Source organism: Egretta garzetta, unplaced genomic scaffold (assembly GCF_000687185.1).
Source record: "Egretta garzetta isolate BGI_Z169 unplaced genomic scaffold, ASM68718v1 scaffold322, whole genome shotgun sequence".
NCBI classification, from domain to species: Eukaryota; Metazoa; Chordata; class Aves; order Pelecaniformes; family Ardeidae; genus Egretta; species Egretta garzetta.
This window is the reverse complement of record NW_009259044.1, coordinates 74,487-87,328: the sequence shown is the minus strand read 5'-3', so window position 1 is coordinate 87,328 and position 12,842 is coordinate 74,487. Positions and strand designations below refer to the sequence as shown.

General features: G+C 50.8%; 1 protein-coding gene across 1 annotated transcript; it reads right to left on the bottom strand.

Moving 5' to 3' along the window:
• Nucleotides 1-2,062: 2,062 nt before the first annotated feature.
• LOC104122840 (cartilage intermediate layer protein) lies at nucleotides 2,063-11,422 on the bottom strand. The gene is given in 9 exon segments (XM_009635015.2): nucleotides 2,063-2,203; nucleotides 2,206-4,457; nucleotides 5,088-5,245; nucleotides 5,703-5,811; nucleotides 5,922-6,236; nucleotides 7,395-7,580; nucleotides 9,032-9,085; nucleotides 10,069-10,152; nucleotides 11,260-11,422. Coding segments are annotated over 9 exon segments (3,360 nt in total). The 5' UTR covers nucleotides 11,321-11,422.
• Between the last annotated feature and the right edge of the window lie 1,420 nt (nucleotides 11,423-12,842).

Genomic DNA, 12,842 nt, shown 5'->3' with positions numbered 1-12,842 from the left:
CTGCTAAACAGACGTTTCTCCCCAAAAGGAAGAGCCCTGTACTCTGCTGCATTTGGCTCTGGCAAGCCCACAGGCAGCACAGGGGTGAGATCCCGAGCCTGCTTTCATCCATGTATCGCCTGGGCTGGTCTGTAGAAGTCATTTGTGTTACTTCACCCTCCAAGTGATGAAACTAAGTTTGGGATTTGGCTGGCTGGAGAGGAGGAGGGGAGCAGGGGGAAGAGACATTTCTCTGCGAGTCTGCAGCACAAGCCAAGAGCTCTGTGGGAAGGTCCGAGCTAATGCTCCCCACTGGCTGCCTTGGCCCCAGCTCATGCCAAGCCCTTGTAGCAGACTAGACGCAAAAAAAAAACTCCACAGAGAGTCTAAATTCATTGGTATGAAGAGGATGTGCCAGAGTATTTCACAGCTCTTCTTTTTCTGCTTCTCTTTGATAACAGTCAATTTGCATAAAAACATGGATTATTAAGGTTTTTTGTTTTTTTTTTCACTTTTTTAAGCCTAATTTAGGCTGTGTAGGCACTCAGCCCTGCACAGCTCTGTGTTTAATGCCTGGGATGCCCTGTGTCAGACCTGAGAACCTGTTTTGAGGTTTGCTAAAGGCTGTTGAAAGATTCCCCATGCCTTTAATAGGCTGTGGGTCAGGCAACACAGACCTACAACTGGCTTCATACCCATAGGAGGGGATTGGGTAGGAGAGGGAAATCCATGCTTGAGCATGTGTTTGAATTCCAGTTTTCATCCAGTAGCGCTACCCACCTTTTTGTGATCTCTTGGTGGGAATTTTGGCATTGGAGGCTTGCCTGCACCCCAAAAATTTATTGCCAGTGGTGTGTTTGGGTATCAACACAGGATGTCTTCTGTGCTTGTGAGGTCCTTGATCCCATGCTAGAAGTACTGGGCATTTGACAGGGCAACTGAACGGGTCACTTGGAGATGGATCGCTATCTGTCTGACCCCTTCTGTGGCCACCTGTACCTTCAGCTAAGAGCAGCTTCTTGCCCAGCAGCATCCTGGGATGTGGAGGGAAGCCCATGTCCTCCCTGCCTCTGCGCTTCCCAGCCTTGCTTTACGTTGCCTGGTTTCCTATCATCCATAAAGCACGGGTTCTCAGCCCTCTTTTCTCCCCATCTTGTCCCGCTCTGGGAGGCCTGCTGCTGTCTTTGTTCATCCCTTGCCCTGACCTGCCTCTCCACTTCTCCCAGCACTGTTGCTGCCTCTCCCTATCTCAAGCTGGGGACAGATGCCCTGACCACAGCGTGCCATGGCCAAGCCCTAGACCTGGGGGAGCACCAGCTACCACCAAACCCCTCACCCATTCCCAGGATCAGTCTCACATCGATAGAGCCATGACCTGTTTGTGAACAGAAAGGTGAAATTTTGCAGGTTATTTGGCCAGCTCTACATGTGGCTTATTTGGGCATGTCAAACACAAAAGCAACACAGCATTGTCGAAGTTACAAAATGACTTTTTTTATTAACCTACCCTATCATAGAGCATGGATTTTTCTTGTCAAATAATGCAAGAAGCAAGAGAAAATTGTAGTTTTATCCATGTGGAGTCTACAAATCCACATAGCTTCTCCGTGTTATCGAGCATGTAAATTTTTAGAAATGCATCTGCTGGTAGTTTAGCTTGAATACAGTCATTCTAAAACAAGCTAGAAATAAATAAAATACTTACATTTCAAGTACAAAAACCTTGCAGTTGAATTCAGTATGAGGAAATCGGTTTATTCCTTTTTGTGTTACCAACTACTGTACAGGTACTTGGGCTGGCAAAGTCTGCAGATGCAGAACAGAAGAATGTTTATGTACATGACTTAATTGAATTCTGTGTTTACTCTTCCCTTTAGGCTATCATGTGAAGCTGTTTAAGGTCAGGCAGAAAGAAGATTTTTATGGATGCATTTAATAAGACACAAACCCGCTATCACTACTGGCCCCCAGTTTTTGCCTTGTCTTTCCTTTCTGGTGGGGAAAAAAAAGTGCACCTTAATTATTTCTCAAAAAATGACACCTACCAGCTTTGAATTAGGTTATTAGCAGGTAGATATTACTTTCAAATTATATGTAATCAAGTGCGAGTAACTTTACCAAGGCTCCTATACAGCTCTAGTATGCGGGAGAACGTTGACCTCTCATCGGGATCCTGCCTTGGGTGGTTCGGCGGCTTGCAGGCTGCCTTCGGTACGCAGGGCTCTCCCCTGGCAGAACCAGTATGGTCTGCTGGCCCGAGTTCCTCTGAGACTGGAAGATGCTTTGCTCTGCTGCACTCCTCTCCGAACAGGTGAAAGTCAACCCGACGCCAATGTTGCTCTTCATAATTCTGGAGGTGCCATCAGACGTGCCATCGAAACACCTGCCCAGGGCAATTTCCTTGGCGATCCTTGGGTCTTGGTCAGTGACGGTGTAGATGCCATAGTTGTGTCCCAGCGGGTCAAGAGGAGCCAGCATTGTGTACTCGCTGGAGTCGTTGTTTGTGGCCATGGGGAGGTGGTTCACCAGGTACTCGTGGAGCATGCTGTTGACGCTCTCTCGGCGGCAGCTGCCTTGTGGGACCACTTTCACGAGCGTGCGGTCCACGCGGTCTTGGTCAAAGAGCATGCCGCTGCACTTGAACTCCAGGCAAGCTGCTGACACATCTGGCTGCTCGGAGTCACGAATGCTGCGGACGTCCCTGATGCCGTAGAGCTTGCCAATGGTACGCGGGTGAGTCCCACCCATGTTACGAGACCGTACGTTCACCTCTTGGGGTCCATTTATTTTTACTTTAATGTAGCAGGCCCTAAATTCCATGGGCTTGGGCCACCATGCCAGGTAGTCATCGGTCCAGCTCATGAGGTCATCTTCACTGAAGGGCACAGTGTTGTAGTCATAGCGGTCTCCCTCTATCCTGTAAAATCTGAAGTGAGCAGCGTTGTATGGAGCTTCCTCACATTCTCTTAGGTTTTCGTAGGCATAAATAGGGCCGTTGTTCTCTTCTGGGGAATTAGGGCTTGGCTTGGCCATATTAATGCTGAATGCTGTTTTCTTAGTGCTAGAGTCCTCGTGGTCTGTTCTCCTGTAGTTGAGCTTGTTGAGGTACGGCTGTGGGACCCCAATAGCGTTAGGGTTGAGTTTGGGAGCAGAGGACACAGCTTCAAGCTCTTCACCCCCCATGCTCGCCAAGATGTAAGCTGTGTAGGCCCTAGGGTTTTGCTCGTCACAGAAGGCGGGCACGCAGGCGCCGTTGGGACCAGTGACCGCGCTGTCGAAACGGCCCCATGCTCTGGGGTTGGAGGAGAAACCCGGTTCTGGTTCTGTGTTTATAACAGAAATCACAACCCCTTGGATCTGTTCGCTTTGCAGAAACCTCTCACTTCTGTACGCCCGGACTTTGATGTAGCACCGTCTGCTCTCTGGGACATCCAGGTTAAAAAGCCGCCTTTCTTTGATCTCCATGTTTCCAACCAAAAAAGTTCTCTCCTCCCTTTTACGCCGTCTGCTTTTCTCGAGGTTGAAGTCCCCTTCTTCCTCCCATAATCCTGTCTCCGGGTTCAGTGACCAAAGCTTCATCTCTTGCAGGTGCTCTGGCATCTTGACTTGAGCAGCATCCAAATGCACTTTCACCTCCTCTGCATTAAGAGACTCGGTGCCCTGTTCGTCAGTGAAGTCCACGGAAAACATGCCGTATGTACGGAGTGGGAATACATCTCCTTCCTCATCTACAAAGTTCAGGTCACTTTGTGTCGCAGTGGCCATGGAGATGTTTCTTGGGTCCAGAAATGTCACACTGGCTTTCACTTTGCCTCTGTAGGCTTCTCCATTTTTCCTATAAAATGCATTGGGAGGGATTTCTAATTCAGCGATTGGATCATCTTCTTCCATTTCTCCCAAGGAAATCACGTTGGTTTCAGTGGATTCCAGCGTAACAGGGGCTTTCTTTCTCAGTAGCTTGATCTCGTGAAACACAGCACCTCCGTTCTCCTTGAAGGGCAGAACTTTTGTTGTGTTCACAAACTTCTGCAGCCGATCAACAAAAGTTAGAACCAGTCTCTCTGTGTCTGCTGGGACGTGGATGGAGAAGGTTCCCTTGTAGCCGGTCATACTCACTCTCTTGTTCCCCATGTAGATGTGGCCAAACCTCAGCGGCTCACCGTTATCTGCTGCTGTGGCTCTGCCTCGAACCGTTATTTTGGTCTCGGTGCATTTTTTACAGCCACATTCTATGACGACTTTAGTGGGGAGCGTGTACCCGTTGCAGGAGATGTCTCTGGTTTCCATCTTGGACACCCCGCAGCAGTAGGCAACGTTGTCCTTACACCGGAGTCCCTTATCCAGCTTCCCAGCGCAGGTCTTTGCTGGGCACTTGCCCACGTCGTAGTAGAAGGAGTTGGTTGCTTTTTGGAAGCAGTCATGTGGAAGTCGGATGAGGTGGCTTTGGGGTTGGGAGTTGCAGGCTGCCTCTTGTCTTCCTGTTGGATAGGGTTTCTTAATGAGCAGCATGAAATAATTGCACAGTCATCGCTATGTGGTTTGAAACCCTCAGAGCTAAACATTGCAGTGAGGTTTTCGCAGCCATAAACCAGATGTTTTGCAAGATTTTGGTTAGCTGAATTCATCTGGCTTTTGTTTGGGTGAAGCAGGTGCTCGGCTTTAACTGTAGGTACCTGATTAAGGTTCGTGCTGTCCGCAGGAGTGTCCCAGCTCCTGCTTACTCACCACTGCCATCCAACCCAGCCTCAGCTAGGTGTTCTGCAGCTGCCTGGCTTTTTGGCTATGGACAGACCAAAATGTGTCCCAGGGTTTAAAAAAACCAACCAACCCAAACAAAAATATTCACATGGCAGGCAGCAAGTACAGTGAGAAATCTGCTGAAACCAGCAGACTGAGCTTGGCAGGTCACCTGCAATCCAGAGCTCTGGTTTGTAGAGAGCATCTGGTTCATACCCAGCTCACGCAAGCTTATCTGCTAACTGATGCATGAAACAAACCCCAAATATTTCTCCTGCGCCTTTTCTTTCCTGCATGTATCACAGTTCCTGACTTCTGCAGCCTGCTGCCTCCCCAGCTGCTTGGAGAGCATCGTGCACATTTTCTCTTACCTATGACAGCAAGCGTGGCAGGCTGGGACTTTGCCGACCCCCCGGCACTGCTGGCCTTGCAGAAGTACTCTCCTGACTGGTCTCTGTTCAAGTTCTTCAGAATCAGGTTGTTTTTGTATTTATATAAGGAGGGATCCAGCAGTGAGCCGTTGTGATACCTGCCAGGAACAGGCGGGCAGTTAAGGGGACAGACACTGACCACCCGGCCGGAGCAGGGTGAGGGCCTAATCCTGCATCCTGCCCTGTGGATTTTGCCAGACCTCTTGCCTCAGTTTCCCCACTTGTAGTCTGGCTGGATGGCATCGCCTAAAAGTTATTCCCCTTCCCCTGAGATGTGGCTGGCAGGCAGGCAGAGCTGCCAGTTGTGCCTGCTGAGGTTTTTCAAACTCTTATTTGTATTTTTTTCCAGTAAGTCCCTCTGCAGATGACATTAACCCACCTGCAAGAAATGCCAGCTCTGCACATCTCAAGGAAACCATCATTTCCAGCAATCGGTTCTCGGCGTATTTAGCTGGTTTATAGCTAAAAAACCACCGTTATGGAGATGGCGAGGAGATAAAAATTGAATCTCTGGGTTGGGTAAGACTTCTGTCCGATCAAACTCGAGTTCCTTACCAGAGGTAGCGGTCGGGGGCCGGGCTCCCGAGGGCATCGCAGCAGAGTGACACGCTCTGTCCCACCCTCCTCGCTTTGTCCTCGGGGCTCCTGAAAATGTAGGGTTTGCCTGTGGAAGGAGGAAAAGGCCGTGGCATTACACTTCCCCTCCAAATAAATCGCAGTTTATTTCTGATTACAGCATAAAGTCTCCTGCGTTCCCTCCCTCTTTGGGGCTACCTGATCGTTGCAGCCGCACTTGGATCGCCAGGTTTCTTCTGTTGCTCTTAGGCACGGTGACAGTCGCTGTTGTGTATTTAGCCTTCTTGATTTTAAGGGTGTTTTTGCCATCGGGGCAGACTCCTGGGATCCTAAACATGCCCCTGTTATCGGCCGTTGTCAACAGCTTGAGTTTCTTGGCTTGGAGGTAGACCCGGGCATCAGCAGCGGGTGACCCGTCCTCAAGGGAGACTTTCCCGTGCAGGGTCGCGTCCTCGCACATGCAGGCGTCGCAGTCAGCGTTGACGCGGCCCATGGGGCAGGTGATGTTGCAGGCTGGAGGAGAGGTAGGCGGGTCAGAAAGCAGCCCCAGGTCTCCGTAATGCTCACAGCACGGTCTCGCGCCTGCTTTTAATTTAGACGCAATAAGACAGATACTGCATAAGGAATAAATTGTATCCAAACCATATTTTTACTGATTATCAACAGCTGTGCATTAGAAACACGGGGACAATGTCGTTTTGAACCTGACAATTAGTAGAAAGCAGCCACGTGGATATAATTACAGCTAGGAACTGTTATTTACCTTCTGCAAAGGGCTGAATTTCAGGGAAATTTGAATCCAGATCAGCATGTGAGCTCTTAGCTCAATCCTGGCAAAATTACAAATCCAAATGCCTTCAACTGTCTAGGTTTCTGTTACCAGCTCATGCCCAAAAGTCACGACTTTGGTCTATCTTAAAAGCTGCCTCCCCTTATTCGATGGTATCCCAGCTTGGTCAAGACATAGGTTAATGGCCAAATGAGCACTATGTGATGGATTTAACGAACAGTCTCCCTAACAGCGATTCTGAAACATTTGCGTTACCTGTAGTGATTAATCCTAAATAACAATCTCTGTCTCTTCCCAACACAAGGGCTCGGGTCATCCCTTTTACAACCACAGAGCATCCCTGTACAGCAGCTACCTGATAATCTTTTTGTAGCTGGAAATACACGGAAGAAATCAGGAAAAACCCAAAAGAACTTTCCCAGAGGAAACACAGACTATTTTAAGAGTGAGTTCTTTAAACAGGGATTATAAGAATAATATAATTAATTACAAGCCGCTTTATCAGGGGCTGTGGTGATTCAGTATTCCCAACTCTTCTCCTTCCTAGAGATTGCATGGAGGTGCTGCCCACAGTCACTGACTCCAGCTCGAGAGCTGCTGTTACAACACGATTAATAGGATTTTCCCTATATCCCCAGGATCTTTACGGGTCCCTGGTGATTCCCCATACCTGGATCCCACCCTCATCTTGCTATTTGGCTATAAACTCCCCGTGCTCTGCTCCCTTAGGATTCTCCAGCCCTGCTCTGGAAGGCACCGGCATCACGAAATTCTGGCAAGGGAGAGAGAGGTGGTAAAATGACAGCGAAGGGAGTACAACACCCACGCGGTGGTGGGATCAGGACCTTGTCCCCTGCCCGTAAGCGAGGTTAGAGGAGCACCTGAGCAAACATGTCCAATGCAGAGCCGCCCTTCCTCAGTTGCTTCATTACAGTGCACGCCCCAGAGGCGCTCAGCTAGGCAGGATCTCGTACGCTTCTGCACACCGGTTTGGCCACACATTCCCGAGCACTCGCTCCATTGCGACCATGGAGACAAAAACCGTTTTGAATCTTGCACCAGTGGACCTTGAATAACATCAGCGGTGTGTTACTGAGACGCATGTTACACGCAGGGCTGCCCGAAAACGGGCAGTTGGTTTCTTAGCAGCTTCTATAGAGCTCAGGCTATCCATTTGGATATGACGCACCACATGGATTAAACAAACTCAAAGCATGTTCAGGGAGCTGGGAAATAAAGCATGAGAAGGCGCCTGAATGCTTCTGACTTAATTCCCTGCAGGCTACTGAATTCAGGATGATTAAGATAAACTCGAGGGGAGCAAAGTGCACGCAGCTCATGCTTAGTGTTGAATAACTTTGGCTTCAAGGAAATCAAACACACATTGTCATTTAAATGCTGTCTGAGGGGCAGCGCTCGCCTGCGTTTCAAATGTGGTTAAATAAAAAAAAAAACCCGAAACCCAAAACAAAGAGTATAAAATTTTTGGTATGATCATGTTGAATGTCTTTAACCATACTTCAACATATGTTCTCTATAGGAGAAGCGTGTGTCTTATTGTGAGCACCAGTTTTACTGCGTGCAAACAGAAGCCTAAGATGCTACCGAGCAGGCTGAGCGCGTTAGGGGCCAGCTGCTTTGTAAAACACAAAGAGGGTTTATTGAGAGTTTGAGATGTGGTTAGATTTTTAAAGGAATTTCTTTAACCGGGCGACTAGATGGTATTAATTTAAGCTGCTTTGAATGGATGAGATACATCCCAAGTCTGTGGTTTGGGTTTATTTTCAAATGACAATGTTCTAATAACGTTTACGAGGATGCGTTTGTGACTGAAGTTTCTAAAAATGAGGTCTCTTGGAAATGTGTGCCGTGTCATCTCCCACACCAGTTCTTCCACCCGATTTGTAATAAACCAGGTCGGGTTATTTCCTAGAGAGGCAGACAGGCACACGGCTGGACTATTTGAATAGTGATGGTTGAAAATGAACCCCTAGCTTACAAAAGCGGGGGGCTGGAAAAGACCATTAAAAGGAGAGCAGCCACAGAACCACCATGGAGTGAGCACTTGGCTTAGATGGGCGAGTTTTTAATCTGTTGGCACGTTGGTATCTCCAGTTCAGCATCCCGAGTGGTGCATCCCTAGACCTTATTTAGCAACATGGGGGATGCAGGAGGAGGTTGGCTTGGGAACGTGGTCCCACCCCAGGCAGCACATGGATAAATGCCGATCGGGACTTGCCCCAAGCAAAAAAATTAACATGCAGCAGATTAAAGTGGGGGTCTCAGTAAGATCCTAAGCTTGTTTGGGACTGGCTGCTTTAAACTGCAGGGCTGATGATGATAAGAAAGAAGGAGGGGAGTCCTGTGGAGGAAAATGGCATTATATGGCTCTGGGTAGCACCTTGACAGCAGAAAAAGCAGAAAGCAGAGGACAAGGGAGAAGCCCAAGGGGTCGAGCACTGGTGGGGATGGGGGGAGGGAGAGGGCTACCCCGCGGCACCGGCCGGCAGGAACGTACTGCGTCTGGCGTAGGCGAAGGTCGGGTCTCCCTGGTGAGAGTTGCTCCTTGTACCTGCAGGCAGAGGACGCGTGGGGTGTTTCGGGCAGGGTTTGCCGGCTCCCTGGCTGAGCACCAGTCCCTCCCACCAGCCCAGCTGCACCAAGCCCAATTGCTCAACCCCACCAGGTCTGGCACACCCCATCCTGCAGGCAAAAACTGAGTTTACAGCTCACTGCTGCCAAGGGCAGATGCTTGAGTTTCCAACTGCATTGGTCAACAACTCAAGATTTTGCTTTATTTCTCCCTGGAGAAGCAGAAGTCACCCCCTGCTCTGCGAGTGCGAGTCCAGCCTCAGCATCGCTGCCTTGTGCCACCCGCTTTGAGGGGAACACAACTTTCCTGGTAGTTTTCCTAAAAATACCTCTCAGCAGGTGGAGGGGACCTCTCTGCGTGTCTGTATTTTCAGTACTTTGATTCTCCCCAGTGGCTAAGAGAGCTGGGATGGAAGGTTGGGGGAGTCCCCTAATCCCTCGGTGTCAGCAGGGCCAGCCCTTTCAGTGCCTGCTGGAATTTAAATCCCACGCCCTGGGCGGTAAAGCTTGAGGGGTTGGGGTATCTCCTGGGGATTAATGAGCAGAGTGGGGTCTGTGGGTAATTAATGCCCCACGGGCTTTAATCCCAAAGCAACGGTGTTGCAAGCTGCCCCGGGGCTGGGCTGGGTAGGGGCAAGGCAGGTCAGAGCATGAGCTTGCCCATCCCTGGGCTCTCCTCACCCTCCCAGCCTGGTGAGGGGCCGCGCATGCCTCCCACAGGATTTGGGGCTGTGGTCACGCACTTGACCTTCACTTTTCCAGGAGAGGAGCCAACAGCATGTGTCAGCGATAGCCAAAACCCTACAGGAGGTTGCAGATGATTAACATTTATTCCATTGCCTAAATGTCCTCATCTACCCAAATAATATTGTCCAGTTGTAAATTAAGGCTGAAAAAAATAACCTGCGTGCAAACACCCCTCGTCCCAGCGAGGGAAAGCCGTCGAGCTGGGAAGGCACTTACTCTCCAAGCTGAGCACTACCAGCGGGCTGAAGGTTTTCTGTCCTATCTGGATCCTGCCAAGGGCTGGTTTCAGAAGCCTTTGACCTAGGGATTAATAAATTAGAGGTTAAATTAGATTAATAATAAATTAATTTGAGTCAAGGGATTGGGCATCCTTAGGCTCAGGTTTTTTTGATTTCCCTTTGGGTTGTGGCTGGTTAGAGCTGCTGCTGAGAGCTCCTGTGGGGTGCGGTGCCTCATGTGCCGAGTGAAGGGCGTGATGGAGATGCCCCAGAGCATCGCCGCCGTCTGGCATGATGCAAATTTTCTATTTCCCTTGGTGCTCAAGAAAAAAAGTTTTGTGCTTTCTGTGTTGGAACAGCTCCGATCAAATCATCTTTTTATAGCTGGAGATATAAAATATATCCTGCCTCTCCTTGCACAGGGAGAAATGAACCCGATGTAGACGAGGTTGGACCTAACGAGGACGGTGGTTGCTATAGGACATGGACTGGTTTCTGTGCTTGCTGGCCACCCACGTCCCCAAGGGGAGCTGGTGGTCACAGCTGGTTCCCAGGGTGCTTGCTGGAACTGGTCCCATTTAAACTGGGGAGCTAAGTCTGAAGCTGCCCAGCACCAGCCCTTGCCTGCGCCCAGCTCCTGGGGGCTCAGCAGAGCTTCTGGGCATCTCCGCACTGGCAAATTGACTCTCCCTGTTCCTATCCACGGGTGTCTGGCCAGAGCACTTCAGGGCAAAATTCCACTATAGCCTTGGAAAACAAATCCAAAGAGCCTGCAAACACGTGTGCTCTGCAAGACCCGCTGGAGCAGAGGGGCAGGTTGCTTATCGCTCAGCGCTTTGGTATGTCCGACCCACTGGAGCCAGCAGATCCCACTGCTCTCGAGCATCTTCCCCTGGAGAAGAGCAACGTCGCTGCTTCCCGACAGCTTGGCTCCGAGTCTGGGGTTGTTTCATGCTCGGGCGATGGGTAAGGCACTGGCTGGGGTGGGTCTGCTTGGAGCAGATAGGAGCCAGGGTGCGGGCTGGACAAGCAGGGGGTCTTGGGGTGGCAGGCAGGGATGGTCCCAACACGCCCCATGGGCAGGGGGGCTCATCCCCGGTCAGCCAGAGGCTGGTTACGTGCCCTCATGCCGGTGTGGCTGCAGGCAGGGGACAGCATGGTGATGGGAATAGAAACGTTTAACCTTCACCTAAAATGGACGTAGCTCCCAGGAGGAGGAGGAGGAGCATCAATCCTTTTGCTGTGATCATCGTTGTCTCCAGAGGTGACCAGGGGCTTCTTGGAGTAGTCACAGCCGACTCGTGCCTTCCCCAGACCTGCGGAGACAAGCCCGGCTGTGTTGAGGCTCACCCAGGGTCCTGCCGCCTTCAGGGAGCTTCTCCCAAGCTGAACCAGTCCAAAACATGCTATGGGGCTACTTGTATCCCCTGCCCACCCCCCCACCCCTGACAGCCCCCCCAGGGAGGGAGCAGCAGGGGCTCCAGGTCTGCGCTTGCATCCCCTCTGCTTCTCGCTGTTGCATCCGAGCCCAAATCTATTCTGCAGAGCGCTGCTTGGTAACGACATCTCCTTACGGCGCCTTTCAACAGCTTAAATACTTCTGCAGGGATGCTCTCGCAGCCCGTGCGGCTCCATGGCCCCCCAGCACCCTGCTCTACCCCCCGTGTGAGCGGGGCATCTCCACGCCTGCAAACTGGGCTGAGCGTGAGGATAGCAGCTTGTCCCAGTACATCCCAGGAGCCTGGGGAGGGGGCGGGCTCCTGAGCGTCTCCGAAAGCGGAAAATCCCATGCACAAGCCAAGTCTTTGCTGCAAATGCGAACGAGAAGCCAAATATTTTCTTTTTTTTTACATGCAGAGATGAGGGACTGAGGCTTTGTATTGCTCTTCCCCAGCTCAGCAAATTCAGGTCTTGTTTTAGTGAGCCCCTTAGCCTTGCAGCTTTGAGCATTTGGGTATTTAATTTCTGAAGGTACCTATCGGGCTGGTGTTATCCTAAGTGACACCAGCTGGAATTACAGGTGCTTTGTTTTATGCACCCCAAATTAATGAACTTGGGGGGGGAGGGGATATTGTTTCAGCTTTTCTGTGCCTCAGTTTACCCATAAAATGAGGATTACAAAGAGCAGCCGGCAGCGAGAACACCCTGTTACTTGTAAGCGGTATTATCTCCCCTCCGAGACCGGGGAATGTGGGACTAGGAAATACTTTGATTATGGCTCAGCAAATCCCAGTCAAGCAAAAATAACAAGCAACACATGAGCGGTGTTTTGTGGGCTTAACGGTGGGGTCATGAACTCACAGCCAGACAATAACCAGGAAAAATTAATCCAGGCTGAAAGCCTGTTTCCCACTCGGCAGCTATTTTGGGAGCTGGCTACGACTTGTTCGGTGCTGGGTTTGGAATGGGATGCGTCCCTCTTTCCCCGGGACACGCGATGCTGGGATGGTGGGGGGGGGGGGGTTCAAGCAGCCAGATCCCAGCGATGGGGAGGGTTCGGCATTGCCCGTGTCCCCTCTCTGGCAGGGGGCTGGGGCAGCCGGCACGGGACAGAGCCGTGGGAGATCAAACAGCCCCGGTGAGCCAAGCACCGCTCCCCCCCCGAACCCCCCGCTCAGGCTGTCCCCATAACCCTGCCCCAAACCCATTAGCTGGGATGAGGAGGGGAGAAGCGGGGTGCAGAGCCCCACATCCCCACCGATGTTTTCCAGCCCGCAGCCTCTGCGCCTTCATCTGCCCATCAATTAATTTCCGCCTCGCCCTCAATCACAG